Here is a 26,532-nt window from a genome sequence, read left to right on the forward strand (position 1 = left end):
TTTTATTGAGAAGAGTGGTCCAAATTGAGGGTGTTGACATGAAGTAAAAAAAACCTTGAATAGAGTTGCTTGAAGAAGCTGCTCTACCACCACTTGCAGAGGCAAGCATCCAGTGGATGAAAACCAATTGGCAGCAGTGTCAAAAGAGATAATGGTGTCTGGGAGGAGGAATAAGCTGTTTGTTGTAAATAATGTGGACTCAGAAGGTCCCGTGGCAGCACCGCATGTTGTGAAGGCTCTGAGGTGTACACGTGCCCAGTCTTAGGGAGACTCCATGCATAAGAGTAGCGGGCTACCAAAACGTCCCCCAGGCTTAGGGTGCAGGGACACTGCAGCACCCAGAAGCCTTAGCAGAATGCAGGGATGCAGGGCTCGGTGATGCAGGGTTGTCCAGTGAGGGTCCATCTGAAGACAGGGCATGAGCATCGGGATCCTGAGCTGTGCATGCTGTGCTGAGCAAGAGGCGCCTCTTGGCCGGGGCCTGGTCAGTCAGCTCCTGAGTCCCCTGCTCCCGAGGACGACGGCCAGGACCACGCCTGCCGGTTGGATGGAGACCCAGATCGAATGGGTCCTGGGTTGTCAGCAGGGCTGAGCCGCGCTCCGGGGACAGACAAGCAGCGTCCCTGCCCTGAGCCACAGAGGGAGGAGCAGAGGACTGCACATGGCGCCGAGATGCGGGCAGCCTAGGGGCGCGGCGGTGGCCCCTTCGCCCCACGGGCATCTGCCTGGCAGGGCTCAGTGAGCGGCGGGGCGGCAGGTCCCGGAGGCCCAGTGCGGCTCTCCTGGTTGCCCACAACTCCTTCCAGGTGCCCAGCTCTTGGCTGCCCACGGCTGCAGGCGCCACATGGTTCACCGCCTCCCGGTCCTGCCCACGCTTCCAGAGCTCATAGCGCTCAGGCTGCAGGGTGCGCACGAAGACATCAATGGGAAAGCTGACCCTGGCCTCCCCGCAGCTGCACTGAGAGGCCACTTTGCCATAGTCGATCCAGCGCGGCATGGCAAAGTTGATGGCCTCCGCGCAGTTGAAGCCGTGGTTGTAGCCAGAGTGGTAGCCATAGGGAAATGTCACCATGAACTCGCCAGCCTCCTGCGTGACCCGACTGAAGGGGATCCTGTTGTCCCTGAGGACAGTGGGAGACATGAGGGCCACCTTGTGCCGCAGGAAGGCCCCACAGCTGTGGGCACTAGCCGGGAAGAGCTCCTTGGCCAGGTGTTCCAGGCGCCAGCCATGCTCCGGGGGCACTGCATACCACGTTTTGGGCTCCCCGAAGTGCACATAGTTGACACTGTACAAGTCCATGTCCTCCGTGTGCCACGCGAACGTGGTCTTCCACATCCCGAAGTACAGGTAGGGTGTGTTGACGCCTTCGATGACCACCCCACACTCCTGCTCCAGCAGGTCCTGAATGGTTCCCAGGTGTCTGAGGTTCCACTGCTTGGTGTTTGCATCAAATAAGGAGCCGTTGACATCAGCGCCATAGATCGGTGAACTGTAGAGCCGGGTTTTCCAGAATTTTCGCTCCAAATCATCAAAATCTGAGTGCGGGGGTGCCTGATATTTAGCACTGTTCGCCAGGTCGCGATACTCCCCAACCGTCATGGCCTTCTTTTTCTTGGAGTACTGAGTGAACACACCAGCTCTGCCCAGGATGTCCTGCTGGAGGGGAGTGGGGATTAGGATGTCTCCAATGTCATTGTATGTCTTCCTGGCTTCCCACCCCTTGGGGGGGATTATCTTGGCCACACCTGCTCGGTGTGCACCTTGAGATTCCATATAAATAATGTATTTCTCAAAATCATTAAACTCTTCTTCAGTTGGGTAGAAGGTCATGATTCTACAACTTGGGTTCTGGGTACAGTTTGCCTGAGACATCATGGCCTCCATAATGAAGAACAAACAAACTCTCAGGTCTTCAGGTGTGGTCTGGATAGTTGAGCATGGTGGAAAATGCTATTATTCCAAAATTGGTTTGAGTGTCTTTGAGTCAGCAGGAACCACCCGTGGACTTTGGTGTAAATGAGATGATGTTTTGGGGCTTGCTGATTCACCAGGAGACGGCCCCCTGGGCAGAAGCTGATACAGGAGGCTGAACGTGCAACTCTGTGATGTTCCTCAGCCAACACTGGGGTTTGTTCTGTGACGCCTCCTGATTCACCCAGTCCTGGGTGGACGGTGTTCCAAATGTACTGTCTTCAGGACAGTGTTTAAAACAAAACCTAGAAGAAAGAATACAAAAGCTTGAACATTAATGTTTGGAGAAAGTTATTCAGGGGCTACAAGTAAAATACCATGGGATCCCACCATGGGATATTATCCCACACTCAAAGGAAGTCTAAAATTTTATAAGATTGACAATATAGGATGTGGTGTTGATGTAGAACAATGGGAATTCTCATACCCTCATAGAGAGAATGGAAATCATTCTTTGGGGAACTATTTGGACAGTATCTACTAAAATTGAACTATTGCATGTGTGAGACTGGACATATGCATGTGCTGTGATTCAACTGTTACCACATGTCTAGGTAATCAGTATAGCTGTGCATGGAAAGTCACCTCCATTAATGCTCATATCAATATTATTTCTAGTAAGAAATACTGGAGACAACCCAAATGTCCATCAACAGTAGAATGGGCAAATACATTGTGGTACAGTCCTACAATGGAATACAATAGAGCACTGCAAATTACATGAGCATATAGGGATAATTTTGCACACATAATACTGGGCAATATTATCCAGACCTAAAAGAATATCAAATCCATTATTCCAATTTTACATGAAATTTCATCTTTTTATATAAGTATATATAAAAAGAAGGAGGTAAAGTAATCTATGTTAGAAGTTAGAGCAGTGGTTACCTTTGAGAAAGAGAGGTTGTGAGTGGGAACGTGAGGGGGTCTCCGGAGAAACGTTAATATTTTGTTTGGAATCTAGGTGCTGGTTACACAGCCATCAGAATAGCTAATTGTTATCATTCATCTGGCGGTAATGATTTTCACAAATTTCCATATGTTTATTTAAAAGCATAGTTTAGAGTGAGAAGCACTGAAGACTAAGAGACATATTTCATTGCATTAAAAGAAAAAGGAAGATGAAAATAAATGAACTAAACATTTGATTGAAGAAGCTAGGAAATGGAAGGGGGAGGAGTAAAGAAATAAGAAAGAATAAAGATGAAATTAATGAAAAATAATACATACAAAACAGAAGGATGATGGCCAAAAATGTCATTTGAAGAGACTAAGAAATGCAACAAACCATGAGCATAACTGATAAGAAAGGTTAGAAAGTAGAAACAAACAATACTAGGAATTAAACAGTGCACAGATCCAGTAATATAGTAGAGAATTTTTCTAAATCTCAAGAGAATCTTATGAGCATCTCACATCAACATTTTAAATAGATAAGAAGACAATTTTCTAGAGAAGAAACATACACAAAATGAATCCAAGAAAAACAAGAAAGCTCAAATATCCCAAATAAGAATCCGGATCAAAGCATGACCCTTAAAAAACCCTGAGACACAACATTTATAGGTGAACCTAGCAAATTTTTAAGAAAACAACTGATTATACAAATCTTTCATGCTATAGAAAAGGTTGTAAAGCTACTCAGATGAGGCTAACTTATCTGATTGCCAAACTGGAAAAGGACAACAGAAAATAAAGCATAAATGAAAGCTTGCTAAATAGAATATTAGCTAACCAATAAAGCAAAATGCTAAAAGAATAATACATCGTGATCAAATAGACTGTATCTCAGTAATGCAAGGATGATTCAGCATCACAAGATCTAATGATATAATCAGAATATTAATGAAGGAAAGGAAAAATAACATCATCTCATAGGTACCAAAAAATGATTTCATAAAATTGAACATTCATTCATGATTTGAAAACTCTTTACTTGAAAACCATTCAGAAAAATTTCTACAGTAAGATAAAGTGTTTCAATGTAAAAACAAAGAGCAAGTGTCCTTAACAGTGAAACAAGAGAAACATTCTCTTGTTTAAGGTAGACAAACAGATACATCAGCAAACTCTCTCATTTGCATGATCTCAAGTGGTCCTTTCTTATAATTTCCTAGTTTTTCCCCTCTACAAATAATCTGTTTTCACCTTAATCTTTGGACATGCTGACTCCATCCTACTTAGAATCCTCCAAATGTTCTGAAGGTCCCTGCATGATCTGGGGTGCCATCAGCCCTTCCCCGGGCTTTCTCCAATTCCTGGCTGGGTCTCAGAAGAGCCTGCCCTCCTCCTCCTACCTGACGCTCTTAACACATAGACAGCTCTCCTACCCTTTCAAGGCTGAGCTTAGATATGATCTTTTCAGTGAGGTCTCCTCTGGTAGTTGTTTAGGATAAAATTAGCGATTATTTTCTCTCAAGAAAACATATACTCTCTCTTCTCAAGACAACCTCGCCAAATGAAACATACTGCTGATCAGGATTTATAAGCCTCTTCAAAATTCTGATCAAATCAGCCACACCCCAATTCTATCATCCCCAGTCTAATCACAACTGAATCCAATCAGCTATCCAACCAGCTCTTTCAATGGAAATACCCTTCCTTGTTCTAGTAAGTGGCATCCTTTTCAGTGTTATCAGCCCACAAAACATTGGAGTTCTGCCTGAATTTTTTTCTCTGAGATTTCTTATACGAAAATAGAAAGGAAAAAGAGGACTGCCAACCCTCAACAGATCTGAAATCATATTTTAAAAATAAAAAAACTTGTAAGCTCAAACAAATGGCTTCCTTCCACAGCCAGAGTTACAGAGACAGAGCTCAGGTTTTCAACAAGCATTGGTTTGATACAGTCTTACAAAAGGCACTAGCAAGGGCCAGAGAGAGCAAGCCTGTCCTTTGCCCCAGAAAGCAGCCCCAAAGGAATGAGAGACCACGAAATAAAAGACACACCTGTTAAGAGGTGAAACATGCCTACTCCTGTCATAAGTTGGTGTATGAAATCAGAGACTTCTTAGAGGTTCTGAATCCACTTGGAATCACCTTACAGAATTATTGGGAATTTGTGAATTACTGGTTCTGGACAAATTCTCTGAAAATTTGTCAGAAACCTAGAGCAGATCCAGGTTTGTGGGGTCTGAAGATAATACAAATGTCAGGGCCTTCTTAGGAATGGAAAGATTTCCCTGGGAAAGCTGCCGGGATGGGAGGGAAAGTCAAAGAGTAAAGAGCACGGTGGTCTGGGCACAAAACACCATTGGTGCTGCGGTCTGCACAGAGCCATGTGGAGATGAAAGTGAGGCCAAGAAATGGGGTGAGGGGGAGCTCCCAGGAGGAGGGAACCCCATTCCCTTCAGAGGTCCAGCCGTTTAATTTTCCTCACCCTGTTGTCTCCCCAGTAAGACTTGAAAAGATCAGCTTGCCTGCCACAGTGTAAAGTAGTAACATCCCCTATACCTCCTGTGGTCCCCAAGCATCTGTCTTTCCTTATTGGAGGTCCATTCAGATGAAAGGAAGCTGGGGCTGGGGCCCATTCCGATACTACTACTGCTCCCAGGGGTGTTGCTGGTTTGGCTTCTTTGACTAAATATAATCCCTTCTTCCTTTGGGTCTAGGGTTTGGGGCAAAAATAACAAAGGAAGGACTTGCTCTCTGTGACCCCTGCTGGTGGCTTTTGTAAGAGTGTGTCAAACCAATGTTTGCTGCAGACATGAATACTAGTGACAGGGACCCTTGAAGTGAGCAGTAAGTGACCTCTGCCTTAGCTGGACCCTCATGCACCGAAGAATCTGCAAAATGTGGGATAAGGAGGATCAATACACTCTTCTCCTTTTTCAACTTGAACATCAGAGGATGGATGGAGGGTCACAGCTGGTGAAACTATCTCCAGGGCTTTGTAGGACATATTGTAATAAATGGAGGTGGAGGGAGATGATGACAATCTGGCTCGTTGTTAGGGAGTATGAAAAATGCAATTTATTTAGTCTCTAAAGAACAACATCTCCCTCTTCCTTTTCCAGATATACCTAATGAAAACTCAGAGTTTGGGGATAGGTTGTTATAAAAGAGCAGCTTGTCCAAAAATGACCCTAGATATTCCCCCAGCTGGATGGAAAATGCTCAAGTTCAGATTCCTGTGGGAACAGTGGCTTCCTTCACATGGCTGGGGGACTCTACTGTCCAAAGGAACTTGAGATCCCCAGCTGCCTCCTAAAGCAGAGGGCTGCTGGCCTTCCCAGACAGCTCCTGTATATGGTGGCATGACTTCCAGGCTACTTGATTCCCCAAGTCTGTACATCCCTTTCCTGATAAAGTTGCTGTCACCAAAGCTCTATATGAAGGAAGAGCAGTGGGGGAAGGGGCCCCTCCCTCAGAACAAAACCCAAGACACGCCCAGGATTCCTCCTGAAAAAGGGATTCCTTTCTGTGGAATTCTGAAGAAATGGGAAGACTGTGTGCCTTGTTTTGATACACACTTACAAGGGTATCAAGTCCTTAACTCATACTGTATAACTTTGTGGTATTTATCCCCATACTTTGCACTACTATTGGCTACTCCACAATGGCCAATGACAGAATTATTCCCCATAGAGGAGGAGCATTTAAATAATAAGCTTCAAGCAGGGTTAGGGCTTTACCAGGCAGGTATATTTCAGGGAGAGAGAAACAAGGGTACTGATGACTGGATGGAGGGACAAAATGGTGATTATAAGCATGGAAAATTAAATTTATCCTGCGTAAAAAGGAGATGAGAACATGAGAGTAGAGATGGAGAATGAAAGAGTATTTGATTTGTGGGCTGAATTTCTCCATTAGGTCAAATAATTCTGTTAGAACACTGGGAAATGTAAGCTAGAAAGAGAATGGGATGCTTGAAACAGATTTTTGAACTCAGGATATTTTTTAACTATCTTATTGATGTCTTCAAATTTTCCCTTTCACTTCATGCTATTCAACTTTAAACTGCCCTCCTCTTCCACCATTATTCTCCCATATTTCCCTTCCATCTTTGTCCTTAAATTCCATCCTTTCTCAATGACATCAACTTGATCTCATATCTTCCCTTACTGACCCAAAAAGCACCATCTTTTCCTCCACCTCTTGTAGTTCTTGTTTAGCAATTATAATTTATACCTTATATAATAAGAACAGCAAGAATCACCTTTACTTAGCACTTCCCTTTGCCAGGCCCTTTATGAAGCACTTTCTATATAATATCTCATTGAAAGCTCACAGCTAGTTTATGAAGTCGGCACTATTATTACCCCTAATCAATGGAGTAGAAAATGAAATGTAGAAAAATGTATATTTAATTCAACAGCTTGTGTCTCCATCTCTAGAACTTCTTCTGTTCTCTCCATGGCTATCTATTCTGTTAAATTCCTTAAATCAAACCCTCCCCCTTATTCCAGGACACAGTCAATTAAATATCACAGTCATCTTTGTCTCTCTTAAATCATCAGTTATCAGTCTCTTTCCTGATTTAAGCTACCGTCTTCCCTCTCACCTTTATTTCAATTCCAAACATGTTGAAAACATACATGAAAATAGTTTGTGTCCACAAACGCATTTCCTCCCCTCTCTCACCTTCTGGTTCTGCCCCCACTTCTCTGCTGAAACAGATGGCTACAGATCAAGCTGTTTCCTTCCAAATGCCACTCCAGGGGTTACACTTTATCTCTGTACATCCTTGGTTCATAGACACCTTCTTGCTCCTAAAAGGTCTCTGACCTCACAATTTAAATATTGCTCATATGAATATGTGCTTATAGGTTTTTCCCAGTTTGCCATTTAGTTTATAACTTTATTTCTATTTCATTTAAAGTGTTTTTGACATACATTTCAATGTCTGATAGTGCTGTTTATCTTTTCCTTTGTAATGTCTTTCATGTCTTTTTTATTCAGTAAGTTACTTCCCTGTCCAGAGGCAGGTAAGTATTCCTTCCTGGTTTTTTCTTTTTTGTACATCAATTTTATCTTTGATTCTAATTTTAATTATACCTTTCATTCTAACTGGTTTATTTTATTAATTTATTTTATTGTCTTGTGTGTATGGTGTGAGGAATAAGGAAGATGGAACTGGTCCACAGGCCTCTATATATGACCTGTTTGCTACGTGTTTTCTCTGTTTATAGAAGCTTTTCACTGTCCCAGTGTTCTAAAATTTTTTCAATCTCAAAATTCAGGTGCTTTGGTTTTAAGACATTTTTTTAAGTTACTTCTTTGAAGACTTCCTCTACATTTTTCCTATGCACATTAACTCTAATTCCTGTTATTTGGATATTGGACCTCATGGATTGGACCTTAATTTTTGTATCTTTTCTTCTTCCACTTTTCTATCCCTTTATCAGTATACTCTCTTTTGAAAAATCCCCTCATCTTACCTCCCCAAACTCCTTCAATTGTGTCTTTTTCATTTCCCCTATCAAAATTTTAATTTCCAACAGGTCATTTCTGATCCTTAGCTTTTTTTGTACCTTCCCCCACCCTTTTTCCTCTCAGTCTTATTGTCCTGTTCTTATTTCACAGGCGCACTTCTTCAATCTCTCTGATAATACTAAAATGTCAATGGCTTTGAAGTGTTTATTCCCCCTGCATGATCTGTTTCTTTGAAATTTCTTTTTACATTTTTTTTCATTTTTTTCTCTATCTTTCAGGTGTAAGGCTTTCCTCAAATGTCTGATGATCCTTAGTAGTTGGCTCATATATGAGTATAGCCCAAAAAAAGCTGATTCAAAACTGAGTGTAAGGATAGGTTTGGTGATTGTGTTTCCCTGAATGGTGATCTGGCGGGGCTGGGGCTGGGTGAAGCTCTGACACCCGCATCTCTAAGAGCTGGTCATATGCAACAGTGAAGGACCTTCCAATCTTCCTCCTGGGAGGGACAGGCCTGCTTCCCCACCACATGGAAAAAGATCCTGAAATTTCCAATACCTAACTTGTGAAGCTCACCAAATCAATTTGTTTTCCCGATGACAAGCACACTGCCGATGGTTCCTGGAAGTTCTCAGTTCAGAGACTACCTTTTCCACTTGCTCTGGAAAATGAAACTTGGTTTTCCATCAAGATGAGAGAGGAGTTTATCCTGCTACCAGAGAATGCGAGGGAGTCTGAGACTCCAGCTGCTTCATAGACTTTCAGCAAATCTTCCTTAGCCTCCGTCCACATCCAGAGGAAGCCAGTGCCGGGAAATCCCAAGCCTTTTGGAGTCTGTGGACAGTTGTGTTCCTGCTTAGCTTTTCTCACTGCCAGTTTAAGATTCAACTTTCTCGGGTTTGATAAATTGGTTTCTATGTGTCCATCCGTTTTCAAATTTTACTACTATCTCCTTTCCATTACTGTATACTTTCTTTGTAACATTTCTTAAAACAAAAATCCTAGTACTGTCACTTCAGTGGAGTTTGGATTGAGCAAAGTCAAAGATTGTGTCACCATCCTTTTCTCTTTGTTTTCCCAGATGTATCTTTCAATGGCTGCTTCCACAAACCCTTGGCTGCAAATGCTCCTACCCATTGTCTCTGACTCCATGTTCTCTCCCCCTCACTTCTCTTTTCTAAGTTATAACCCCTGCCTTCCTGATATAGGTCCTGCTTGAGGAACCATTCCCTAGCAATCCTAGACCTTAGTGAGGACTCTGTCTTCCACATTCCATGAATACTATTTGCTTGGGCCATTTATTTGGTGCTTGATACAAATTGCTGAGGTGGGTGATCTCCAGAATATTCCTTTCACCTCTAATGGGCACTTATCTAAAGTAATAAATTCCTTTCATTAGATGTGCATGCTTCTCTCTCTCCAAGATATTTTCATGTTTCTGCCTCACAAGCTTCAACATTCCCTTCTTGATAAGTTACATGGAAAAGTTAAGATAAAAAGGTGACTTTTTCTGTATACTTTATGCTCCAAAGTCCAATATTTGGTGTAGATTTCCTACTTAGGAACACCCAGGAATGTAGATATAAAGACTTCTGGCAAGAAGTGTCAGACATGAACACCATAGAGTAATTGTGACATAGTTGGAAGAGCACAGATGAAATCATGACAAATATTGGAACTTGACCTTTAATTTTACTTGCTGGGAGGACATGTCCTTAAAATTAGCAACTTAAATATCACATTATAACTTCTTTGTGACATAGAGTAAGTTGAGCGTGGTAATATGAACCTCATTAGTCTTCTCTATTTGCTTTCCTCTGTTACAGGGACACTTAGCAGTCACAGTGGTATCTGGAACAGAGGGCGGTAGCAGCCTGGAGCCTTTTTGAGCCCCTTATTGCCAAGACACAGCCACGCTATTGAGTTTGGAGGCAACATCTAATATATGCTTCTTTGAATTGTCAATATATTTTGAAGACATTGCTTGAGTAGCACATAAGCCTCATTCTTGGATTCTCCATGAAATTCTGTAAATTACTTTAATGCTTAAAAAAAAACACTTCTTTGCCTTAATGTAGTGAATTCTATAGTATGCAACTAAAGAGTCCTGACCAATACACTGTCTCCCTCATTCCCATTCCTAGATCACTCTTACATATTTTAGCTGTTCTTTTGTTTTCCTAGTATTTGTAGACTTTTCAGTTTTAGAGATTGTGGGCACTCATACCACAAAAGGCATGGGTTAAGTTCTGTTTCATCCTAACACAGAGACTTCCCCTGCCTCAGCCTGTCATGTAGATACAAAAACTTTTTGGTTAAATCAAGTCTGAGTTTTTAACATGTAAAATTAGTCTCAGCTGAGTCACGTAGTGTGCTATGATTACACTGCCTTGCATGTACAAAATTGTATCTGTCCTATAGTTAATAATTTTATCATGTCATTTGCTTGGCTTAATACACATTAACTCATTCCCAAATTCATTTCCACTAGTGTACACCTCTTCTAACTACATAAACCACACTAGGCACTAAATCAGATTTCTCTTTTAAAAATGTTCTGCCTGGAGCTTTCCATATGCTTTCTTAAACCTGGATTGGCTAGTCTTTAGACTGTTGCAGAGCCTGCATCCTGGGGTTGGTTAACCATAATCCTGGGGATTCCCTTTCCCTCAATATTATGTTAGACCTTTGATTCCACCCATCTCTCTTCTTCCCTAGCGTATGCCCTTGTGTCAGTGAGCACATCCACCAGAAGCATCTTCGGAAGCTTCATTAGAGATTATGAAGTAGCTCACAGAATCTCCAAGAGGACGGGGGAATAGGGTTTGGAGACTGCTTCCAGAAACAATATCCAAATTATCCAACAATCTATATTAAGGTATTCCTATACCTCCTGTGTTCAAAGGCACCAAAGACCTTGAGCAAGGGACACTACCAACTGGAACTTATGCCACTATTGCCCCTGAAAGCCCAATCTCTCACCACCCTCTCCAGGGACAAATCCTGTACAAACTCGATTTCCTCACATTTCCTCAAATTGAGGTCTCCATGGAAGTGTCTGACTGGAGGATCCCAGGTCATGTGCCTACATACTTGCTGCAATAGATGCTGGACAATTGAGTTCTGGCTTCAACCTCGTCAAGGTAAGGGTCATAATGTGGGAATTTCCCAATATAAAAAGGGAATTCAGAGTTATTGGCTGGTCACATATATAACCACTGTCTAGCAAAGTTTGTATGTCTGAAGTGTCCTTGTTCTAATTTTATACTTTTCTTTTGGGATTTTGATGACATTGTTTCACTGAATTCTAGCTCCTAGAAATCCAAAACCAATTTGTTTTCTGATCCTTTTTGTGCAACCCACTTTGACTCTCTGTATAACTTTAGGATATTCTTTTGCTCTTTATTTTCTCAGATTCAATCAAGATGATTGGTCTTATTTGTCAACAATTGTTCTAGAACTTCTGATGGAGAAACTCCTGTTCTTCATGGCTGAGAAATTTTCTTAAATAATTTCTTTGTATATTCCTTTCCACTATTTTCAGTTCTTGCTCTGTGGAAATACATTTGGATATTAAACCTCTTGGACTGATCATCAAATTTTGTTATCTTTGCTCTATTTTCCATCTTTTTGTTCATTATATTTTATTTTCCAAGCTTTCTAGCAGTTCATTTCCAGAAATTCTTTTGTTCTCTGGATATTCCTTTTATTATAGATTTCTGATATTTTTCCATGGCTGCAGCTTTTCTTTTCTCTCTCTAGAAGTGTAAATTTTGGGGATTTTTTTAAAAAGATTCTTTTGTGCTCTATGTTGTATCTGTCTATTTCCTCTGAATCCACCCTTCCAGGATATTTTGGTTTCCTTTATGTTAAATGTTTTCCTCATATGTCCAGTTATTCTTGGTGTATGTCTAGTTATTCTTTGTGTATGTCTAACAGGCAAGCATTATAGAGTTGGTTTCCTATGTAAGCCTGGTCAGCTTCACAGAGAGTGCTCTGACAAGGAGCCAGTCATTTCTTTTGCAGCTGGGGGCAACTGTCAGTCTCTAGAGGGAAGAGTATAATAAAAAGACTCTAAATGTATGCATCTGTCTCATTTGAAATTAGGGCCCAGGAATTTATGCTGTCTTAATTTTTTGTTCTTCAGATACATTAAAAATAGTGAAAATTGAATATATAGCAAAAACCTGCATTCCAACCAGCCCAGAATTAACATCTTTATATTGCCATGTTTGCTTCAAATGGTTTTTAAAAATAGCTTTATTGAAATGTAACTTACATAACAAAAATATCACCCACTCTAAGTGCACAATTCAGTAATTTTGGTATATTTACAGAGCTGTACAACCACCACCATTACCTAATTTTAGAACATTTTCATCATTCCATAAAGAAACCTCAATGCCATTTGCAGTCACAGCCCATTTCCATCCTCAGCTACAGACGACCATTAATCTACTTTGTCTTGATTTGCCTATTCTGGACAGTTCATACAAGAAGGGTCATATGATATACAGTCTTTTGTGTCCGTTTATTTCACTCAGCATGTTTTGGAGTTCATCCATATTGTAGCATATATCAGCATTTTGTTTCTTTTTGTGGTTGAATAATTTTTCATTTTTATGAATAGATCACATTTTATTTATGCACTCATCAACTGATAACATTTGGTTTGTTGTAATCTTTCGGCAATTATGAATGATGCTGTTATGAACATTCATGTACAAATCTCTAAATGGACATTTATTTTTCCTGTGTAGATACCTAGGAATGGAATTGTGTTATATAGCAGCTCTATGTTTAATGTTTTGAGAAACTGTTATGCATTTTTCCAAAGTGCCTGCAACATTTTAAATTTCCACCAGCAAATATATATGAGGGTTCCAATTTCTCAATGTCCTCACGAACACTTGTCTTTTTGTCTTTTTTTTTTATAGCACTTCTAGTCAGCATGAGGTCTTATCTCATGGCTTTGATTTGCATTTCCTTAATGACTAATGATGCTGAGCATTTTTCCGTATGTTTATTGGCCATATATATGTTTTGAAGAAATTCCTATTCCAATACTTTGCTAATTTTTTTTGATTATTTGTCTTTTTGAGTTGCAAGAAGTGTTTATATGTCCTGGTTACAAGTCCTTTGTTGAATACATGATTTGCAATTATTTTCTCTCAGTCTGTGGGTAATCTTTTCACTTTTTAATGTCTATTGAAGTGCACAAATTTTAAATTTTGATTAAGTCCAATTTATCAGTTTTCTTTATTGCTTGTGCTCTTCATGTTTTATATAAGAAAATATTGCCTAGCTCAAGGTCATGGAGAGATACTCCTGTGTTTTCTTCTAGGAGTTTTCTGGTTTTATAGACCCAGCTTGCATTTGGGTCTATAACCAATTTTGGCTTCATTTTTGTGAATGGCATGAGGTAGAGATCCATGTTCATTCTTCTGTAGGTAGATATCCATTGATTCAGCAACATTCATTGAAAAGACTATTATTTCCCTGTTGTCTTGAAACTTTCATTAAAATCAATTGACCACAAATGTAAGGATTTATTTGAGACTCTCAATTTTATTCCATTCAACTACATAGCTATCCTTATACCAGGGTCTTATAGCTTTGTATAGTATTGTATATTAATGTTTTGAAATGGAGAAGTGTGCGTCATCCACATTTTAAAATTCTTTTTCAAGACTGTTATGGTTATTCTGGGTCCTTTATGTTTACGTATCAATCTAAGATTAGCTTTTAATTTCTGGAGGTTAGGGGTGGGGAGTCAGAGGGAAAACATAGATTATACTGAATCCATAGATCAATTTGGTGAGTATTGCCCTCTTAACAATATTAAGTCTTCTGATCCATGAATATGGAATGTTTTTTCCATTTATTTAGCTCTTCTTTAACAATGTTTCATAATTTCTACAGTAGAAGTGTTGTACTTTTTTGTTTATTCTTAAACATTTATTCTTTTTGATGCCATTGTGAATTGAATTAACTTTGCAGAATTTTCATTATGTATAGAAAACAATTGATTTTTGAATAATGATCTTCTATCCTGCAACCTTACTGAACTTTTTTTATTAGGTCCAGTATTGTTCATGGTTCCTTAAGATTTTCTCTTCATAAAATGATTTCATGTATAAATATAGTTTTATCCTTCCTAATATGGATGCCTTTTATTTCTTTTTGTTGCCTAACAGCCCTGACTAGAAGCTCCAGTGGAATGCTTAATAGAACTAGTGAGAACAGACATCCTGAAGGGTCTTGTCCCTGCAGCAATTACTTTTAAATAGAAGAAATAAATACTGCCAGTGAAGAAGTCCCTTTCAGATTCAAACCCAAATCCTAATTTCTTTCTCCTCCCTAGCATCATGGATGTAGTGCATTTTCTGTGGTTGTTTTTGTGTGTGCATGTGCATTATATACTAATCCAGAGTATTGTTTTGTGCATCTATTTTTATTTTATATAAACGATTTTATACCAAATATGCTAACAGTTCTGCAATTTTAAATTCAACACTGTATATTTATATATACCTACATATACCTACATATGTAGTCTGTCATAAGAATATATTTTATTGATGTATTTCTGTATTGAGGAGTATTTGGATTAGTCCCAGTGTTTTGCTATAAGCAATGCTGCTTTAAAAACCTTTTATATGTGTCCTTGTAATTATATGTGATAATTTACATAGGGTAGATCTTCGTAAGCATTATTTTTATATGGTATAGAAATTATACCACCGTATTTTTAGGTAGTGTAGAAATAATACAAATTACATTTTGTATATTGTTATGCAATGTTAAGTTGCTTTACATACTGATTGTCCTAATTAACACACTCACTAGCAGAGGAGAGTTTCTTTCTGGACATCCCCAGATGTACTTGATGTCAAATTTTTAGTTGTTGGTGATTTGATTATCAAAATAATTTATCTCCTCTTATATTAATGTGTTGCCTGTTTCTTGGTGATGTGCATTTTCAAAGATTTAATGGACTTTTGTGGGTTTTAGTTTTGTAAATTCTGGTTATACACTTCATTTTTCCAGTTAAATTGTTTTTTTTTCTGCTTTGTAAAATTTTCTAAATATTTGGGATACTAATTCTCTATCTATTGTGTTGTAGCAAATATATCATCCCATGCCACCATCTTCACTTGGATTTATGGATCTTAATTATTTTGAAAAATTAAGCATAATAATTTATTCATCTTTTCCATTGTGACTTGTTCCGTTCCTCTTTAAGTAATCCACTCTTCCATGAAGTCACAAAGATTCATTTTCATTGTTTTCTTTGTTTTTCATCTTTGTTTCACCCATTTAGAATTGTGTTCTTGTTGGGAGGTAGGGATCTGTATGGTTATTGTTAGGATTTTTGGTAGAAATCTAATTGTCTACCACCATTTTCCCCACCGAGTTGGAATACTCCACTCGTATATGCCAAGTCAAATAGAAGCATGGATCTCTTTCTAGACTCTCCATTTAAATCCAATAATTTGCCCATTTCTGTGCCAAAACTGTAGTTTTAATTTAATTAAGTAGCTTTACACTTAGTATTGATACTTGGTAAGGCATGTCCCCATGTCTTTCTTCATCTTTAAAATTAGCAGAGCTAAACGTCAGTATTCATTTTAGAATAAATTTGTCAAATTCCATAAAAATCCTGTTGATCTGAACTGAAATTGCATGAAGTTAAAATAAATTTGGTGGTGGACATAGCTCCCATATTGGGCATTCCCATCAATTAATTGGTATATTCCTCCATTTATTCAGATCTTATATGTGTTTATAAAGTTTCAGAATTTTACCCATAACGATAATGTATGTTTCTTTAGATATATTCTTAGGAATTTTATGATTTTTGAGTGTTTTGTAAATGGACACTTTTTCTATTAATTTTTATTATTTATTGATCTTATATCTCTTTCCAAACCTTATACTTATTTCCTATTAGTTTGCTAGCTTGACCATGATTCTAAATTTTTTCATATAGATGATATTTTCTGAAAAAAATACAAAAATTATTACCTCTTCTTTTCCAATAGTCATAGCTCTTATTCTTTTTCTTTCTTTTTTTCTTTCTTTTGGTAGCTGAGCAGGAAAAGCAGTCTTATATAATTAGATACAATCTCCAGTAAAATGTCGAATGTTGACTTAGTAGAAATTATACCCTCATTTCAGACTTTTACAAGCGTGGCTCTAAACTTTAACATTAAGTTACATCCTATCATTTATCACCTTAAGACACACTTTTGAGACTAACAGGGACCAAGGGAAATCAAACATCAATCAGGACTCTACTAACTAATCAAGTAGTTGAAAAACAATATAGAATATTTGAGCAATGCAATCTAAAAATTGGCCTAATGGGCATATATTGAACTTCTGCACTCCCAAACTGCAGTATCAAATTTTTTTCAAGTACTTCGTAAATTTCACAAAATTGACTATAAAACTGTGGCCATAAAACAAGTTTTAACAAATGTAAGAAGATAGAAAGCATAAAAGTTATAAATTACTTTTAAAAAGATAACTAGAAAAATCTGCAATTTTATAAAATTAAAAATGCATTCTAAATAAAACTTTAACTAGAAAGAATTAAAAATGGAAATTAGGAAATACTTTAAATGACAGTGAATATTCTATGTTCTGAAACCTGTGAGATGTTGGTAAGCAATAGTAAAAGGGAGGTTTATAGGCTTAAATAAATATCTAAGAAAAGATAGGAGGCTGAAAATTTAAATGAGCTTAGCATCTAACTTCTCTGGAAGTTAGAAAAAGAATACAGCAAAGAAAGAAGAAGAAAGAAAATAATTGAAAGAATACCAGGATTGATGAAATAGAGGAATAAAAGTAAAAGGTGGCTTTTTGAAAAGTCAAAATTGACAAACTTCTGGTGAAAATGGGAAAGACCAGAGATCAAAGTCACACTAATACCAGAAAAAATAAAGCAGTCATCACTACAGATGCTTCACATGTAAACAAAAATTTAGTAAGTATAGTGTGACAAGTTCAAGCCAATATATTTTAAAATTCAGGTGAAATAAGTAAATTCTTAGAAAAAACAACAGCAAAATTGACAAAAGAAAAAAATAGAACACTGACTATATCTATAACCATCAAGGAAACTGAAGTGCTAGTCAAAACTCTTTAAACAAAGAAAACCTAGGCCCAGAAAATTTTACCAAATATTCAAGGAATAAGTACTTCCAAGCTTAGACAAATTTTCCAATAGAAGAGAAAGTATTTTCCAACATGTTCTATAATATAAACTTTATTAAAGAAGTCTCAAATAAAGACAGTATGAGAAAGGAAAATAATGGGCCAATCTCACTTGGGAACATAGGTGAAAAGTCCTAAATAGGATCTGAGTAAACAGATTCCTGCCATATATTCATCATGATCAAGATGGGTTTATTTTGGGAAAGGTTGAGAGTTAAATAAATTAACATAATAATACACACAAACAGACTAAAAGATGCCGACAAGTGTTTGATAAAATTCGTTATCCATTTAGCAAACTAAAATTTGTGGGGGGAAATCTTAACTGAATAAAATGCACTGACCCAAAACCTTCAGTAAAAATCATACTTAACAATGAAAATTTGAAAGCTTTCCCATTAAGATCAGGAAGAAGACAAGGAAGCCTATGATCTCACTGGATGTCCAACCTGACATAAGGCAGGAAGGGGAAAAAAGAAGTGGGAAAAAGACTGGGAAGGAGAGACAAAGCTATCCTTATTCATAGATATGACTATCTACATAAAAAATCCCAAAGAGTTATGAGTTCACTATTTTAATTAATAAGAGGGTTTAGCAAGGTCTCTGCATTTAAAGTACAATATATAAAAAGCAATTTTACTTACATATACCAGCAACAAACAATTGGACAATCAAATTAAGAAAGAGACCACTTATTAAAGTATTAAAAATTGAGCAGCACATTAGGCTAAAGCTAACAAAAATTTACAAGATTTCTATGGAAACAATAATATAAATTTACTTAGAAGCAATTAAGAAGACCTAAATAAATGGAAAGACATAACCTGTTAATAGATTTAGACTCAATATTGTAGAACTGTCAATCTCATCTTGAGATTCAGTTATCCCAAAAGTAATTTTGTAAAACATTACATTTAAGATTTTATATTTAAGTGCTAAGGGCCAAGAAGAGCCCAGCACTCAGAGCAGAGGGACAAGGCCAGGCTTGCTTCACAGGATTATTCCAAGAACCTCTATCACACTACGCATAGACGAATTTCTGATACATCTGTGAAAGGCATGACTATAAACCCTTCAGAAGATAGTATCTGACAATACCAATGTAACCTCAAAGTAGGGAAGAATTTCTTAAGAAATACCATGCACTAAGCAAAAAGGAAAAGACTGATAAACTGAATTACCCTAATATCAATGGTTTTGTAGATCAAAATATACCAAAAAGAAAAGCCAAGAAGTGGAAAACATACATGTAGAACAAATAGGTGACAGGGAACTGGTGCCCAATGTATTAAGAACTCATAGAAATCAATATAAAAAGAAGATAATTCAGTAGAAAGACTTAAACAGATATCCCACAAAAGAAGAAACTCAAGTGAACAATAAACATAAATAAAGTGATTAGCAATGAAGGAAAAGCAAATTAAGACCTCTGTAAGATATCACTATAAACCCACCAGATTACCTAGAATTGAAAAGTTGGACAATATCAAGTGTGGTGAGATTACAGGACAAGGAGAACTCAACCTGCTGATGGGATATATAAATGAAATGTATACCCACACACCTATACACATTTACAAAAATGTACATAGTGGCATTATTTGTAATATCACCATACTGGAAACATAATTATTAGAATAAATTATACTGTGTATTTTTTTAATTGAGCACTTTATTGTAGAATTAGAAAGAAGAACAAATAATATAAATCTAAGAAGAGCTGGTGGAAGGAATAAGTGACATTAAGATTAGAAACTAATGAATTGGTTAGTATTTGTAAAAACTTAATGGTAAATAGATCCAAAAAGACAGACCTCTGCAAAAGCAAAGCTAGTCAAGAGGGAAAAAGAGCATATGTGGTAGGAATAAGTGAAAAAGTAGGAGTAAGAAAAAAGGTACAGTAACAATATTTTAGGTAAATACATGATATTAAAAGGAAGCTAAATAATTTTAAAATATTTTAATTGACATCATTGAAAAAAGTAACAACTATGGAATAAACTGGAAATAATTTTTTAAATTAATAAATAGTCATTCTTCCTCCTAAGCTGTTGGGCCCAGATGTCCTCATGGGGGTAGCTTGGGGTTGGGAATCAGGGTGCAGAGTATAAACAGCCCAGTATACTGTGTATTTTAACCCAATTAAATTCTATATAGTATACAACAGCTATATAAAAACAAAACATAAAAGCATAGGATTCATTTACATAGGCATTTTGAACATTTTACATGATTCATTTACATAAACATTTTTAACATTTATATAAAGTTCAAAAATTAGAAAGACCACATATCATTTACAAATGAGTACATAGGCATTTACTGAAGTTTACTTGGGGGCTTTACAGTTAATTTTATGAATGTCCAACATTTTTTGAAAAGAATGTATACTTCTTTTGTTTTGGTTGAAGGATTTTATATACATATATAAAAGCAACATATAAATATATATGCAAATATAAATACAGTAAGCATATGTATCTACACATACAATGCATCAATGTTGCTAATTTGTTTAATCTGGGAGAGAATGCCATAAAAAAAATTCCCACCATTACAGATTTGTCAGTTTTACATTTTAATTCTTTATTATTCCTTCAAAATTTCCAGACCATGCAATTAGTTACATACATGTTCATGATTTAATTTAATGTTTTCCTAGATTTTTCTTTGTAATGCAATAAGATGCCCCACAAATGTCCTTGTTAATGCTACTCAAAGAATACTTTTGATAATTAATTTGCTACACAAAGTTTTTTGTTGTTTTTTAGTATTTACCTGTTATGTCTTTTTCTATCCCTTTATTTTTTATATTTTAGTTCCTTCATTTTAATGGTTTTTTAATATGCTTGCTTTTAATTGTCTTAGTAATAATGGAGTGGCCAGCAAGTGATAGGTAGCTATGTGCTTGGATTGGGTAAGAGGTGGTTAAATTATAATATTATCTAGTCAAAATATTGTAACAACTTTGTATGGCGATAGCTGGTAGCTAGAATTATCATGTATATAAATGTTGAACCACTGTGTTGTACACCTGAAACTAATGTAATACTGTGTGTCAACTACCCTTCAATAAAAAATAAAAATAAATAAAAATAAATAAATTATAATATTATCTAGTAATCTAGCCTGGTCCATCAGCAAATTTCATTTTGAGGGTGTTCCCAGGAAATCACCTCTCTGGGTTCCAAAATATCTTCAATTAAAATCGCATTTGTTGGGAGAAGGCAAGCTACTTTATTTTTCTATCCTTTTCACTTATCAAAATAGATTAAAACACCAGCTTTTTATATTAGAAAATTAATCATTTTTAGGTTAAAAATAGAACAGATGCTAACATTATACTACTTTAAGTGTAATTTTTTACTTGTGAGCATTGAGTTTTTTTCCTCCATTTTCTAACTAAAAGCCTCAAGCAAATTTTTCACATTTTGTGGGCTGGAAACTTTGTAATGAAAGGGTTTACTAGATTTGGAGAAAGTGATTCAATTAGAAGAGGAGGGAAGTGGATTAAATGAGAGTTGTGACTGGATTCAGGGTGGGGCTGACTGAATTAGAATTTTGATCATATGTATAGAGCCTAATAATCACATGATTTTCATTTAGAGATTGTTTCCTGAATAGAAATCATCTTTCTGTGTCTTGCAAATCTGAATTTCGGACTAGCAGAATGTTAATTATTTTTTCCCTTTAAAATATAAAAGAGATAAAGACAATAACTTTTTACATAAACATGTGACTTTTTCCTGTTAAAACTCATTCATTCATTCACTCATTCACTCATTTGAAAATCGTTATGGGCACCTATTGGTGCCAGGCTCTGTCTCAGATGCTTGGCTTACATCACTGGGCAATACAAAGATTCTTGCATTTGTGGAATTTATATTCTGTATGGGACAGAGAAAGAAATAATAAAACAAATTTATATAGGATTGAATAAGGATCATACTATACAGGATCATGGATGATATGTGCTACACAAAAAAAGAAAAGTAGAACAGGTTAAGGGAGATAAGGAATGCAGGAGGGTGGGGACCAAGGTAGAGGATGGCTGAAACTTTAAATAGGGCTGTCAAGGTTGGTTGACCTGATTTGAACAAAGACTTGAGTAAGACAGGTAAGAGTATTCTTGGCTGTGCAAAGGCCCTAAGACAGGAGCTATGTTCAGACAACACCAAGAGAGGCACAAGCAACACAGGAGGTCAACTAGATAGGGGACAGTCTTGTAGGTTAGTATGAGTCCTTTGACTTTTACTGTAAGGGGGAATGGGGAATCAATGCCTTCCCACTGTCTGACTCTATCCCCTTTTCTCCCAATCCCACTCAATAATATTATTAATTAAAAGAATTATTGCCAGTTTGATGTTGTAATGTGGTAATTAATTCATTGTTAGTTTACTTTCATTTTCATAATAGGAAAGTTGAGCATCTTTTATGTTTGTTGTCTAGTTGGAATTGCTGTTTCTGGATGGCGTCTTTATATATTCTTTGCCTATTTTTTCACTGGGTTATATTTGGTATGTGTATTACTATTAGTAATAGTATTAGTAGTAAAGTTTTATATGTTATAGGCATAACAGAATTTACCTGCTAATTGAATATTTATCTTTTGACTTAATTTGGGGCATCTTCTGCCATAAAATTAAATTTTTATATAGATAAAAATTTTAAGTTATTTCTCTTATAGCTCTTAGGTGTCCAGCCTTGATCGAAAGGTCTTTACAAACCCTAGGTTGTACAAAAAGTCTCTTAAATTTCCTTTTTAAATGTTTATAGTTTTTTTCCTTTTGGATGTTTAATTCAACTGCATATAGTGTTTATATAAGCACTGAGGCTGGAATTCCTACATCCTGCCATAAGAATAATCAGTTTTGTAATCACAGTTATTATATAAAACATCCTTTTTACATTGATTAAGATAGTAATGTTGTCATATTAAAATGAAAGAGTATTTTTTTTGACAGTTGCCTAATGATTTACTCATTCTCTTTTGTGAAGCTTACACTGTAGGCATGTTTAGGCTAAATTTTTTTTTCTTCCTTTTCTTTTTGAAGGAGTGTTTTTTTAGGCTAAGATATACTACACCAGATCCAAAAGCTGGTGAGAATGACCTGAAGGGGATGGATTCACAGATAATTAAAGATAGGAAATACAGCAGGGCGCCAGGTACTAGGAAAGCTGGAGGACTTGGGACCCAGAGAACAACGGAGAGGGTTTGGGGTCACCACACGTGGGAAACTGAGGGTATGGGCAGAGTCAAAGGCAGCTGGTAGATCTGCCTGGGGGGAGATAAGCAGGCCTTGTTTAAGAGCCTCTTTCCCCAGAGAAGTCAGGGCATCACCAGCTCCCGGGAAAGAGGGTCAGGAAGGAACATGGGTGGAAGAGGGGTGTGGACTTGAGCAACGGGGAATGTGGGAAGTCGTATTATTTATTGCAGAGTGGGAATAAAAAATTAAGAGTATAAGAGGATTAGCAGGAGAATTAAGGGCTCAAAAAGATTTTTGTATTAATGGGTTTAAAATGAGAATTCTTGAGAGGTTATATAAGATTTTTGCCACCAAAGGCAGCTGCTGATAGGACGAATTTTAAGTTTTTAGTAAACTTAATTTTAGTTTCTTTTTCTAATATTTTCAAAACATTTAAGCCAAAAGCTTTGTAGTTTTCTTATTAGCACTTTAAAATCAGTTACATAAACTTTTTACTTAATACTCTTTAACACTTTAATTTTCTTATTTCTTATTAATACTTTCAGACCATTAAGTCAAAGCTTTAAATTTTGCGGACTGATTCTATGTTGCTATTAATGAAATTACAGGAGTGGTTATTTAATCATTGTTGGTGATCAAAAGATTAGGTGGTGGGCTAGATGTTAAATGAATCAGGGTCATTAATTCAGAGGTGATAAAGGCCACTGGAACAAAAACCAAGGGTATTTTCTGTAATGGTGTCAGCACCTTGTCATTATTACTTCATTTCTCCACTTCATAGTGCAACAATTATTCATTCATTCACAAATACTTACTCAGCACCTATTATGTGCCACGCACTGTTCTATATGCAGATGATACGTGAACAAGAGACAAGGTTCCTGTTTTCCTGGAACTTATGTTCTAATACAGGAAGATAGACAATGATAAAAAAATAATATTAATAATAATAACAGCTAACATTTAGCAAGTATTGTTTGCTGAGAGAGTTTTAAGCACTTTACAAGTATTCATTTAAATCTTACAGCATTGTATGGTAGAGACTAGAATTATCTTCATTCTGTACCTGAGGAAACTGAGGCACAGAAAAGGAAAAGAACCTGCCTAAGGTCACAGAGCTAGTAGAGGGCAGAGCTGGAATTTCAAACCATGAGACTCAGGCTGTAGAGCTCTTTCTCTTAATGACTTTGCTATACTTCCTCTCAGACAAGAAAAATGGCAGTAAACAATGAACAGAGTAAAGTTCAGGATTGTTTAGTGCTATGAAAAAAATAATAAAGGGTGATGCGATGGTATTTTTGTGTTGGAGGTGAAAATGTAGATATGAGGGAAAAACTCATGGAGGTGACATATGAGCTGAGACCTGAAGGATGGTGATCTGTTATCGTGGGACACAGGCAGCAGAGCAAAGACAGCACAGTGGAATCTTTCCTTGTTTGTGAAACAGAAATGCCCAGCTGGCGGTAGCTAGGGCTTAGTATGTGAAGTATGTGAGAGTGATTGATTGGAAGTCAAGTCAGAGATGAACAAGAGCCCATGGGGCCTCTGGTCACATTAAGGAATTAGATTTTTTATTCTAAAATCAGTAGATTTTTATGCAGAGAAGCAACATTACCTGGTTCATAACTTTTAAAGATCAGTCTCACTGCTATATTGACTTTAGGAAAAAAGTGGAAGCAGGAACACCTCTCCCACTAGAACTTAGGCTTCTTTAAAAATACAACTTTTAACCAACAATTGAAATATAACCTTTGATTTGAAGACTAATATTTTTGCAGGAATGGTACCTTTATAAAGATCGTGGTTGCCCCCGTATATATTTGTTCTTTCTTCAAATTCAATTAAATGAAAATACTAGTTATTCAGCCCAACTCTCTAGGCTCACTGGGTCTAGCCCAGCAGAAACGAAGCAGGAACCGGTGGATCAGTTGGGCGCAGTCCTTTTCTACGCTCTCTGTCGCTAGGCGGGGATGTGGACGCTCTGTCGGTAGCCGGAGATGTGGAGTCGGCTACCCGGAGCTTTCTGTCCACGAAAGAGTCTAGCAGAGAGTCGGGGAAGGAAACGACGGAAGAGACCTCTAGCTACAACACCGCAGTTGGAGTCCACTCTGAAGCACTGGTTTCAAAAGGCTGCCCACTCCAACGCCTAGGCTCGGCCCCACGCCGTCGTCATGCCAACGTAACCCTTGGCTTCCGCGGATTGGTGGCTGCCTCCGTCTATGACGTGCGTCCGAAGAGCCCGAGGTTGCTTCCGGGTCTTGGACTTTGGCGCAGGGGTTCCTGGGAGTCTCGAGTGGTCATGATGTCTGTGTGAGCAGCGGAGGTCTCTCCGTGGGACCTAGGCCAACGTGAGCGGCAGGACGCTGGCGGATTGTCTTCCTTGTCCACGTGGGGCGGAAAGGGCGGTGGGTTCGGGGTTGGCGGCGAAGGGTGCTGGGGAGCCGCGGGTAGCGGCGGAACCTCGCAGCGCCGCGGGAAGGCAGCTGTGGCGGCTAAGCGGGGTTCACCGGCCTCGTCCACCGCGGGTCGGGCCTCGGGGAGGAGTCGGCGACTCCCGGGGACAGCCCGAAGACTTCCTGATCCGAGGCGGGAGTGATGATTATTCGCCGGTGGGGGGCGCGTGGGAGGCAGTGGTGTAACTGGGGCAGAAAACCGCGTTTCTCTCTCTCTGGATACATCCACTTTACTGTCTGAAAAATCTGGAGAAGTAAACCAGTTCCCCCAGCTTCCCCACACACTTACTTTTCCAACATTTGAAGGTTTTGGGGAGCCATATCTGCTGGGCGGTACACTTTTGGCTGCTCAAACCCAGAAGTACCATGAACACTTTTGGTTATCAGAATCATTTAGGGTGAGGTTCCTGTCTTTTGGACATTCAGTAATGTTACCTGCAAAATGCAAGATTTTTATTACGATGGTTGCTGTAGGAGAAAATTGCAACAACAAAAAGTTGGAGAATTTTGCCTATGTAACTGTCATTGAAATTTAGCACGTGTTTCTCCAAGACAATAACTTTGTCCAGGGATTTTCAAAGTATTTTTGTTTTTGTTTTTGTAGCCTATTTTCTGTTGTATGAGATACAAACTTGAGGGAGTCTGGTGGAGTAACAGACTCAGTCGTGGCTGTACTGAATTTTACAAGGCTTTGATATGTCAAGTCTAATAATTCTTATAGTAATCCCATTAGGAATATACCCATTCCACAGGAACTTACATTAGGTAACTTGCCCAGGGCCACAGAGCGAGAAGGAGAACAAGAAGCAGGCGCATCTTCCTGACAGAATTGTTTGCACTAATTAAGAACTTCTTAAGAAGCTGTATTCCTCTATTCCTGAGACTCTAGCTCCATCCACGTTGTTGCAAATGGTAGGATTTGTTTTCTTCTTATGGGTGAATAATACTCCATTGTGTAAATGTACCACATCTTTTTTCCATTCATCTACTGATGGACCATTTAGGTTGCTTCCATTTCTTGGCTATTGTAAACAGTGCTGCGATAAACATACGGGTGTATATGTCTTTTTCAAACTGGGCTGCTGCATTCTTAGGGTAAATTCCTAGGAGTGAAATTCCTGGGTCAAATGGTATTTCCATTTTGAGTTTTTTGAGGAACCTCCATACTGCTCTCCACAATGGTTGAACTAATTTACATTCCCATCAGCAGTGTAGGAGAGTTCCCTTTTCTCCACAACCTCGCCAACATTTGTTACTGTTTGTCTTTTGGATGGTGGCGATCCTTACTGGTGTGAGGTGATAC

At 37.9% G+C, this 26,532-nt stretch overlaps 1 protein-coding gene across 2 annotated transcripts; it reads right to left on the reverse strand.

Moving 5' to 3' along the window:
• On the reverse strand, positions 1-26,136 carry LOC140849990 (lysine-specific demethylase 4D-like). 2 transcript variants are annotated; one of them, XM_073239409.1, is made up of 3 exons: positions 24,564-26,136; positions 23,592-23,679; positions 1-2,217 (listed from the first exon to the last, which is right to left on the reverse strand). In XM_073239409.1, the coding sequence occupies exon 3, from the start codon at positions 1,883-1,885 to the stop codon at positions 314-316; it is 1,572 nt and encodes a 523-aa protein (XP_073095510.1). In that variant the 5' UTR covers positions 1,886-2,217; positions 23,592-23,679; positions 24,564-26,136; the 3' UTR covers positions 1-313. The 2 variants fall into 2 exon arrangements, 1 of the variants encoding a protein (XP_073095510.1); XR_012132586.1 differs by lacking the exon at positions 1-2,217 and adding an exon at positions 18,692-21,456.
• Between the last annotated feature and the right edge of the window lie 396 nt (positions 26,137-26,532).

Source organism: Manis javanica, chromosome 6, assembly GCF_040802235.1.
Source record: "Manis javanica isolate MJ-LG chromosome 6, MJ_LKY, whole genome shotgun sequence".
NCBI classification, from domain to species: Eukaryota; Metazoa; Chordata; class Mammalia; order Pholidota; family Manidae; genus Manis; species Manis javanica.